The sequence below is a fragment of the Ptychodera flava genome, chromosome 7 (assembly GCF_041260155.1).
Source record: "Ptychodera flava strain L36383 chromosome 7, AS_Pfla_20210202, whole genome shotgun sequence".
NCBI lineage: Eukaryota > Metazoa > Hemichordata > Enteropneusta > Ptychoderidae > Ptychodera > Ptychodera flava.
Genome location: NC_091934.1, coordinates 24,066,564 through 24,077,650, shown reverse-complemented (window position 1 = coordinate 24,077,650; position 11,087 = coordinate 24,066,564). Strand labels below are relative to the sequence as shown.

General features: G+C 38.1%; 1 protein-coding gene across 1 annotated transcript; it reads right to left on the bottom strand.

The window, feature by feature from the left end:
• Nucleotides 1-4,518: 4,518 nt before the first annotated feature.
• On the bottom strand, nt 4,519-10,311 carry LOC139137074 (G2/mitotic-specific cyclin-B-like). The gene is made up of 7 exons (XM_070705039.1): nt 10,154-10,311; nt 9,774-9,937; nt 9,262-9,366; nt 8,271-8,426; nt 7,551-7,724; nt 6,825-7,079; nt 4,519-5,516 (listed from the first exon to the last, which is right to left on the bottom strand). The coding sequence occupies exons 3-7, from the start codon at nt 9,361-9,363 to the stop codon at nt 5,418-5,420; spliced, it is 786 nt and encodes a 261-aa protein (XP_070561140.1). The 5' UTR covers nt 9,364-9,366; nt 9,774-9,937; nt 10,154-10,311; the 3' UTR covers nt 4,519-5,417.
• Between the last annotated feature and the right edge of the window lie 776 nt (nt 10,312-11,087).

The following is an 11,087-nucleotide window of genomic DNA, read 5'->3' as shown; positions in this document are numbered from 1 at the left end:
ATATATATATATATATATACACACACACATATTGTAAAAATTGATGACAAGTTGAAATGAGCTTGGGCTTACTCAAAGTCTCACACCACAACATGTCTCCTCTATAGCGATCATCGGACAAATAATCCAACTGGTCCTATATTCAAATTTTTCTGTGGTTTTCTTTTTGTCATTCTGTGTATGGTTCTGTGTGTTCTTGAACCACATCAGAATAACAGAAAGAAAACTATGGAAACATTCGAATGTGAGATGAGTTGAACCATTGGTCTGATGATTGCTACGGAGGACACATGTTGTACATGTACATGTAGCATGAAAATTTGAGTAACATCCAATTCATGATTCCGACGCCAACTTTTAATGTTAAATGCTCTGCCATACAGGTATTGAGCACTGTTTTACCCTGTAAAGATGTCTTAACTTTACAGGATATATCTATACATATATAATTTGCAAGTACTGAAATTGTCCTATTTTGGGACAGAACTGTTTAGTTCAATTGAGATAATGAACTTTATTTGTACACTTTTGTGTGTTTACATTAACATTGCCCTGTCAGAAAACAGAAAAGTGTGCACAATCTAGAAAGAGTACATTTTTAACAACCCATTATCTGTTATCACTAATTTTTATACTTCATTAATAACTGGAAAACATGATGAACCTAATCTTTTAGGAAAAGTTCACTGCAGATTTTGGCTTCAAAATGAGATAAGTTGCTGAGTTATCTTAGTCAATGATACGGCATCAATGCTTTTTTACATCTTTGTATATCAGAAAAGCTACACATCAATGCTAACAAATCTACACCTTTAAACCTTTTTTAGTTTTGAACTTTTTGTATTGGAAAGCATTTTAACGAATTCATATACAGACTCCTATATCAGCTTCAGAAATTTGACACTTGACACAGCAATGTTTGTCTACACACTTTAGACTTATTGCTACTACAGCAGACTGAAAGATATTGCTCTGTGCAGGGCACTTTGTGACCTCCGACCCCGCTGCACCTCTGGGTCGGAGGTCACACCCGCAGAGGGCTGGATCTTTTAGTCTACAATTGATACAGTCAGAAATAACAGGACTGTACACAGATATGTACAAATAGTCACTGGGTACAGGCCAGTGATTACAGCTTGAAAATTGGGGAATTACAGGCACCATGGCATGGGCTATTACACACCCCTGCCACCGGTATAACAGTGACTGATTAGGACCTTGTGAAGGCACTCCCTGTAATCTGCCCGCAGGTTTCTTGTCTATTCCTGCCCCATACTTGCCAAATTTTTAATCAAATCTGTAGACACTAGTACTTTTTAAGGAGATTTTGATATTGAAATTTATGTATCATAGATGGCTCTGTGTTTTTCAAAAAAATTCTACGCTATAAAAAACAAACTACATGTGCAATTAATGAACTGCAACAGTACATGTGCTTAAGCTATGAAACAAATGTAAATAATAGTACAATGTTACTTTTTTAGCATAAACCAAGGTCTATGTAACTTCTTAAGGCCATACTATACATCATGTAATCAAATAATTATGTAACAAATTATTAATCATTTATCATTCAATTAATTATATAATTAAAAGGTCAGTGGCCGTAAATTTGATTTCTTGTTCACTTTCTTAGTTTTGTTTCTCACTTGCAAGTTCTATTTCTTTTCCCCAAAGGCATGTTAAAACACATACTATTCACATCTCTATACATGTAAAAATGCATTGTCATTGTTTACGTTTGACTTGCAGTCTGTACTGGAATTCAGATGTCAACAATAACAATACAGCTTACGCATGTACAGGCTGAGTTGACAAGCTGAATACTGTGTATCTCAATATGCTGTGGGGAGTAGAACAAGAAACTGTAGTTGACATTAAAAACAAAATACTATGAAAAATCATTGAAACTTCTAGCTTCTGGCAGTTTTAAAGATATGACATGATTGAAGATATGACCGACTGTAAATTTAACTACTTTACAGTATGTTAAAGTTGAATTTTAAATTCAATAAAATGAACCTATAATTTGGAAAAAAGACAGAATATTGTTTGTAAAATTATTTGTTCATTTGTCACATATATTTATTTGGGTGTGGAATTTGGTATTTCTTGACAATCTATCATAAGCTGGATTTTAAAATTTGACATGTTTGTCCATAACTCAGGATTGCTGTTCTACCTTATAAAGTTAACACTGCATAAATTAAATGTAATTTACAAAGCGAACAGAGACTTCAAAATTAATTCAGGAATGCTTGAGTATATCATTTTCAACCAGATTTTAGACTTTGAACCACTTTCTGAAAATGAAGAACGTATTTGTACTGAACATCTGTTACGTTTCCTGAAAACCAAGCTAAAGTTCTTTGTGATATCAAATTTGATGAGAGTGGTCTCGGAATGTTTTGGTCAAATGCTTATCAAACTCCAATCTTGTATTTCTCTCCGTAATGACTACTGTAATTTTTCCTGCCTCTCACTCTCTGTCTCTGTCTCTCTCTCTCTCTCTCTCTGTCTCTGTCTCTCTCTCTCTCTCTCTCACACACAAATACTTTTTTGTCTCTCTGCCAACTTTAAATTCTTAAGATCTTATTGGGCTTGATTTTTAACCTGTATGTCAGACTGGAGCTCGTAGTGGCAGAGTAAAACCTGCCCATTTGCTCTTGCCACAAATATATTTGAGCAAACACCGTACTCTACTCTTTATCATTTGAGCAAGACCTGAGTTCTGACAATCAGATATCCTTCAGTTGTGTGCATTGGGTGTTATATCCATGAAGTGTTGACAGTCAACAATTGAACAACAGCGCATATTATGCTAGAAATTTATCTAAAACATCTCCTATAGGAGAACCTGCATTTTCCCAGGTGGTTTAACTTATGTTGAACAGTAAAACATTTTACTTTGATTCCAATCTACAGTTGATATTGAAGAGAAAAGTATATCACTTCTCTGCCCGTAAAGATCTATGCTTGTTTTTCATTTCCAACCCAGTCCGTCTTTAAAGGTATACTGTCACTTGTTCCAATTTTGCCACAGTTACCATGGAAAGAGAAAATCTAACCAATCACAGATTTTAAGCGGGTGGCCGCTTTATAAAAACAGCGCCCACACATGGGCATTTTTAAAGCCAAGGAACGCCCCTGTATGGGCATATTTACATTACTATATGCCTTTAAACGCCGTAAAAAAATTACCTCGCGTTTGACGTTGTCGCGAAATAAATTCTTGAATCGATTCAACGCTGAAATAGGAATAACTTCTCTGAAACAAATGAACCACAGTTTCTACCGGTTTACTCTGAAGGTGTCAATTGTTGAGAGTATTGATTTGTAATTACAAGTAAAGGTAGAATTTGTAGAGGGTATTGATTCATGTCATTATTCTTGCACTGACAGGAGAACGACAGAGTTCCTTTTGCCAGATGTCGCTGATGGTTACATTCAAGTCAGTAGATTTTATATCGGTTACCAATATTGCCTGGGGGACAGATGTTCGGACTCTAACACGTTTACAATTAAGTCATAAAAGTTTCTACTACTTGTAGGGATTCATTTTGAAGCTTTTGGGGTAAAAGTTTTCAGTCGCATTGTATCTGTGAAATGAATGTCAATTATCGGACAATATTAAATTCCTCCCCCCCCCCTTTACAAAAATCTTGCACCATGATCCCCGATTTTCGTCCCTGACGAAGTTTGCGCAAAAGTGGAGTTCTGCAATTTATGGCCGCACAGTACTTCAGCTTTGAAAAGCGTCACACAGGTATAGGGTAATAAAAACCTTTACGAAGTGCGTTTTGGGAACAGAATTTTCAGACTAGCCACTTTTACGACTAGATTGCCCTAATTTGCAGTTAGCGTAAACTCAGTATGAAGGCCTTGGGTGTACATTTTTCGCCATCTTATTTTTTGGGTGAAAATCAAAAAAATATTTATCCACATATTAACGTTGTTCAGTGTAGCCACATTTTGGTATTGTAAATTTTCGGAAAAATGATCCCACGGTTCGACGCGTCATACCGTGACCCCAGTTTGTTTTTTTAATTCTCGGTTACGAGAGTGAGAGGTTTCGAAATTATCACGATGAAAGTCAACTGCAAATTCATTCAAAATTAGTTTTCAGACCTTCAGCTTATAATTAAGGGCTAATGTGCAGCATTGAATAAGCTGTTATCCAATTGGGTATCTGCACCTTACCAATGTAATTAAAACAAAGCAAAGACTCCCTAGGTCGCTGTGAATAGTGACAATGGACCAATCAGAGAAAGAGCTTTATATTCAATGCTGAACGTCATCAGATATTGCACCAGTAAAGCTGTATTGCTGTTAACAGATGGCTGGGGACAAGGCTCTAGGAACGGTTGTCCGGGGCAGGGGGACGGGCCACTGAGTATATATACCAAGCTAACACATTTCTTAGATTAGATTTTGCTTGTGTATAACCAGAGTAATAAAATGGAAAAGAAAATGTACGCCAGCTCAGTAGCATTGAAAAAAGCAGGAGCACGAACTACATTTGATGGAAAGCAGATTTTATTGTTTTTATGTAAATACTATCAATATAATTAAGGTACACCCAACTTCCGAAACGCGCTATAAATATAGATTTTCATCATTTTATATATTTACTTTATGTTATCAACTATTATATTAAACTTTCTTTTTTATGCATATTTACATTACATTTAAACGCTTCAGTCTGCACATAAAACAGAGTGACGCAATTTTTTGAAAATCTTTCAAAGTCTATTAAGTTAAGAGGAATACATGAAATTCGATTAAATTTGAGCAGATAAACCGCATCACAAACGTTAGTTTAAACAAAACAGTAAATTCAAAGCAATTTCAAGGAACGACAAACGGAAATTTGAAATTGAACAACGTGATATATACACAGATGTATCAACCCAAGGGGGAAGAATTTAAACTGCTATATGTAAGCGAATTTGATCGGAAAAGAGAAAATATAAAGAAAATGAAAATTTATCTATTACTGTACAATTCATAAAGTTTTTTTAAATATAAATAGACAATTTCGTTGGAAGAAGTTCATGTGTTGGCTACCATAATTTCTTCGTCACGTACAATATAGAATTGTTCGCATGTTCATAGCCGAATATTTTAAAATGTCCAGAACGCCCCCGCCAGCGGGGAAAGGAAAAGCATCTACCTGAGAGCTCCCTCACTTAGGACAAAGTCACTTTCGTATTTGCATACAACCTAGTGCGTACAAATGCAACGCAAGTCAGTCCAAGTCCATTTCTGAACATCTACGAAAACAAGGAACAAGACATCACTGGTAATCCATGATTCTGTAATCTCGATAAACACACTTTGCTTTCCTATCTTCTGAGAACGGCGCGTTGATAGCATTAATAAACGGAAGCAGGGCTTAGTCTCTATACTTTGTCACATTACATCTGCAGTTGTTTGACTGCAGGAGATTTGGTCAACAGAGGGAGCTGGCTCAGGCCTCCGAACTTTGAGATACTGCTGTATTTTACCCTTGCAGCCTATGAGAACAAAACATATATGTAAGATTAGAGTTTAAGTGAGAACCATGCAAGGCAAACTGAAAGATCCGTCGCTCGAGGGCCTAGAGAGAGCCCTCTAGAGACGAATCTTTCAGTCTTGCGGTGCGAGGATTGTCGAATAATTCCGAAAGGGTACGATTCATTTACACACTTTGATCAACTTTAACCCTTTACCTGCCAAGTTCATATTTCACCCTCAGTTCAAGTTGGTTGAAACTAGTAAAACAAAACATGTCTCATATGGTGTATTTTAACAAAAACTCTAAGATTTCAAGGTCCCTGAAGACAGAGATACAGTAAACATGATTTTTACATACTAAAGCTGCTGTAACATACCAAGCCAAGTGGGCGAAAATACATATGGCTTTGGCTTAATACCGCTTTTTACAGACTTGGCAGATGGGGAAGTGATACTGTCTGGCAGGTAAAGGATTAAGATCAGTTTTCGCAAACTCCCTTTTACATTATCTGAGTATTCTGTTCGATACCACCCATGCCCAGGTTAAGCCTGATCATAAAAGTAGGGCCTGTGTGCAGTGGTTGGCAAGGTTATGGCTGATTGGTAGATTGTAACAATTCATAGGAACTTCGGGACTCTGAAAACTGAAGGCTCTTGTGTAGCTGGGATTGGCCTTGCCGTTTTGAAATGATCCGTTCATGAGAATGGTAGTTTGCGCATTTATGGTAAAGACAAGAAGTCAGCAAAATCGAGTATTTGTAAAAAGCAGAATGGAAAATTGCTCAAAATTATTTTCTAAAAGATGAGTGATATACTGACGTTTTCAGCAGCCTTACATAACCTAAGTTTTGTACAATTAGAGGTAATGTGGTTTTCACAACAGGCTGGAGGGGCATTCTTTTGAGGTAGATCGCTCCTTGGGGACAGATTCGGACTCTAAAACTTTTACACAATTCTCTTCCAATATACCACTTGTGGGGTTCATTCTAAGGAAACTTTCTACCGGCTTAGTGTTTCGAAATTCGAAAACTTTACCTCCACAGAGTTAACACAGGGATGGCAGCCATTTTGAAATTTCAACATTGGTAAATTTTGGGTGAATGTTTCTCTAGTACCAAAATTTGCACGGTGACCTCCGATTTTTATTCTTGATTTTGAAAGAGAATGGTTGAAGTTTGAGCAAAAGTTCAAGTCTTTCACTTTCGAGGCGCATACTACCTTAACCCTTTCACCCCCAGTTCCCTGTATACAGATCCAATTTTACCATAGAAAACAATGGATTTGGGACAAACCATGGTGGTGAAAGGGTTAAGTTCTGTTTGACGTACCGTTTGTTTAGCATGAGGTGCCTTCACAAGGAGAGTCGCCATTATCCGCATGCAGGCGATCAACTCCGCCTCTGTGTAGCCGGTCGTACGCGTCAGCTCCGATGTCCACGTGGAGTACTTGGCCTTGTCGCCGGTCATAATGACCTTCATGGCGAGAGCGAGGGCAGCTGAAGCACGCTGAGAAGGTGGGAAGGGCAGAACGCTTGTGGAGACCAGTATCAAATCCATAAGATATTTTCCAAGATCGACCACGAGCTGAAAAAGAATGCACATAGATTAATACCGAAATCTTTCAGTAACGAGATCTGCGGCTTGCCATAAGTAATCAATTCTATTTTACTAGTTGGATTTTAATATGTCTCTTTTGTTCTCTCGAGTCGCATCCAAAATTGTGAGATTTTCGAATTAAAAATGAATATTAAGTGTTATTTCGGCATTTCAAAACAAACATTCCATCATCGATCGGTCGTGGGCGTTGAAAAATTACTGACGAAATCTATTTTAAGTTTTAGACTTCATAGAAATTTTAGCGAACATTCAACCAAATTAAATCTGGCAAAGTGAACTCTATGTAATCCCTCGGGAGACAAAATGAATCGCGATAATTTTTTGGCGAAAAGATAGCACAACAGCAATAAGGCGGCCAAATCTTCGAGTTGTGACCTGCAACAGTTAAGCGACGCAATGTAAAATAGAGGGCGCAAGTTCAGCTGGATGTACGCATACCTGTGCTTTGTGATCATCAAGTTGAAATGCTGTCGAATTCACGTACAGGTCGTAGAAATTGACACTGGTTGGATGGCAGAGGTCAAAGGACAACATTCTCAAAATAATCATCTCCATCTGCAACACCGATCTCCTGCTGTACGAGTTGTCAGTCAAGAAACAAAGCATATTTATCTGAAAGACGAAAAAATGCCATTGAAAGAATCAATCACTTTGTTGCGGGACAAACGTTTTTCCAAATACTTCTGGTAGCTGACACACACGCAAAAACTGACACTATGTTTTAAGAATCAAGGTAGATTTGGGAGAGAAACTCGAAAAAGAAATCAACACGACTGGAACTAATTTGGGATAATCGGATTTCTATACTTTGCAAATTTCTCAAAAGTGTTAGGTGCCATATAGCTGAATGTTGCAATATTGCAAATTACTCATAAAAGCCAAGTGTGTAATAATAAAAAGAAAAGCAGATGAGATAAAATTTGTAGATTAAATCGACATTACTTCACAATCCAATTATCCCAAATTAGCTCCAATCGTGTTAATCGAAGACGCCGCTGTAAGATTAAAATTTGTGTTGGCTAGCGACATTGTGAGCTAGCAACTGTCTCACTTAATATTTCCAGAAACTTTAAAAGTTTATCAAGTCAGATCGGAGCTATATAAGATTGCAACAAATTACAGAAAATGAATAATAAATCTCCACATAGGCCAACTTACATCAGGAGGGTACCTCTCTTCGACTTTGGAAGCGACCAGAAGACATGTGATGCCAAGCAACTGGAGTTTCTCCAGACGTATGGGTGAAATGTTCAGGAATGTATCCAGAAGGGAGACTGCCAGGTGTAGGGTTTCATCTTTCAAATGGAGATGGCACTGTGTACAAGAAAGCAATAAGTTCAATTAGAAAAGATAGTGGTGTAGCAAATTAATCTAATTTTTACTGACATAAGGTAGTATATGCAAGTCGAAAGTGAAAGCCTTAAATTTCTGCTCAAACTTTCCTCAACGAAGTTTTCAACCATACTCGCGCCAAATCAAAAATAATAAATCAGGGGTCACCGTGCAAAATTTGGTACAAGAGAGACAAATTACCGCGAGCTGGGTTTCCCCATAATTGAAATTCAAAATGGCCGCCATCCCTGTGTTAACTTTATGGGTAAAAATAAAATTGTCGATTCTCGAAAAACTCAGGCGGTGAAGTGTTCTTACACCAATAGCTTTAAAATGAACCCCCAACAAGTAGTATATCAGAAAAGAATTTGAGAAATTTGAGTCCGAATGTGTCCCCGAGGCGCATTCTACCTTAAAAAGACTTGGCTCTAGCCACTATTCAGAAAAAGCAATTTAAAGTAACTCGTGCCTTTGAGAAATTTAATTTCGAGTATCATTTTGCTCAAAGATTCTTCGCTTCTATTATTGTTCATGGTCAAAGGAAATTGTGGAATAACTATGCAAAATGTTGGATTGTGTGAAAACAACTGCACAAATTTCTTTCTAATCTAAAACTAAAATTGGAGTACGCGCGTTCTTTGTCAGTTTTTTGAAACTACACTCAAGTTGTTTTTTGCACTCAAAAATCTTGACGTCATGATGAATTCACCAGACGATATGGTTAGCGCGGTTTCATCAGTCAGATTGTCGGCCACCGGAAGCGCAGCGCCTCACGATGTGACGGACATTCAAGATGCAACTACACACTTTCACCCACCTGAACTTGTATCAACCAGTCCACAAGAACAGCTCTCATACAGTTTGTAATCCCATCTTGTTTGGACAGGTAACCTTCCGCCAGACAGCATTTCAGTTCCATTTTCTGGAGGAATGTAGATACGAACTGGCAGTTTCAAGTGTAAGGGATTACAAGTATACATAGATTCTTGAAATTTTTTCAAGAAACATGAACGAAAATCAAGGTCTGCTAGCTTCCCATCCTAGGCTAGCAATAATAAGGTTTGATATCTATGATGAAAAATAATCTCAGGCTTTTAATAATTGTAAAACTTGCAAATAATATTAACCTGCAGACATATTGACAGCAGCAATTTATACTAATTTTGTGTCAGCAGTGACATGCATCTAAATGGGAAACCAGAAACAATGTTCAGACGGAGAGAAAGTCAAAATCGGTCACAACTTATTGAAGTGGATTTCTGTAAAACCAATCTGCAAGGTTAACTATTATAGAAAGATAATTTTCGTAAATCGTTTTCCTGATCATACCTTAAGATACCTATGGACGTCGTCGGCGTACTCGGTGAAGTCGTCGATGCTGCAACGGTTACAGTCCAATTCAAGCTTTTGCTCAGCTCGGTCGGGTTTGTCGCATTTTGTTTGCTTTGGTGCGACGGTTGACTTGGAGACGCCTGACGCCTGTTCTTGACATTCTGGAAAGAAAAAAATATCCATGTAGAAATTGTACCGGGAATTTGGAATTTCAAAATGGTTTCGTTCTAGGTATTAAAAATCCCGGAGAATTAAATGATAAATAAATGACAGCCGTGTTTTCTGAAAAAGGTTACTTGCATCCGACGATAAATCTAGACACTAGTCTTCCGTCAGATGAACGGAATACGCCTTCGGGGTCTATCACGCATACTTACTTTTCGGAGATTTGCGCTGAACAGCAGCGTTGCCTTGAACTGGAACCGGGAAGGGACGAGTGGTTTTGGCGAACGGTCTCTCCTTCTCGGAGTTGCCCTGGACTGGTAGGTTCTCGACAAAGAACGGTCCACGTGCCTGCAGGGAGAGAATAGCAAGGACAAGTTTTCGTAATGTCGCCGGAAATTATCAAAACTATGCAACGAGCAAGAGTATTTCTTTCGGTTACGATTGGCTTTGGTATGTGCAGCGCTGAATCTGCTGTAGGCCCAGTCTTATGAACATTAACCAACCTTTTTCGATAAAGTGGAATTTATCTAGAAATGTTGACGAATCAATGAAAAGAACTTGCCTGCTTTATCGCATTCAAGGGCGCATCGTGCGCTTTCGCCTGCGTCTTCTTCTGGCCCAGGAGATTGTAACCCAAGGCAGAGGTCATCCGTGATCTTCCGTGGCGAAACATTTTCACTCGATTGTCTTTCTTCTTCTTCTTTCTTTTCTCTGCATTGTCAAATTGAAAGCGTTGTAATTAGAATTACTGCATGATGCTGCACATTGTATACTTTTGACGCGATTTACGACAAGAAAGGCCGCCAAAACCCGGAGTCAAAAAGTCGACAACTGACGCCCGCAAAAATAAAAATTACGACATAAGGGGACATGGAGAAAAGCTGCACTTACCTTCTTCGCGGGAAACTTCTTCGATTCGTTTACGCTTGTTGAAATCGCACTTTTGAAAAAAAAAACTATGCATCGGGTCGTAGCTTTTATAAGGAATGAAAACAAAAGTAACGACAAACGGCTGGGAGGGACTGGATTAACCCACCTGCCAAGAATTTCAGAATTACCAATTGCCACCAATCAGACATTGAATTACACATACTACACAGCAACTGTGGCCAAACCTTTCAGGCATTGGTTATTTCCAAACAATAC

Bases quoted from the DNA above. Each gene is read 5' to 3' on its own strand.
- LOC139137074 (XM_070705039.1), bottom strand. From the start codon at position 9,363: ATGGAACTGAAATGCTGTCTGGCGGAAGGTTACCTGTCCAAACAAGAT. The intron at 7,725-8,270 runs GTAAGTTGGCCT...TTCGTCTTTCAG, and splicing joins AAGAGAGGTACCCTCCTGAT to ATAAATATGCTTTGTTTCTT. The intron at 5,517-6,824 runs GTACGTCAAACA...TTGTTCTCATAG, and splicing joins CACCTCATGCTAAACAAACG to GCTGCAAGGGTAAAATACAG.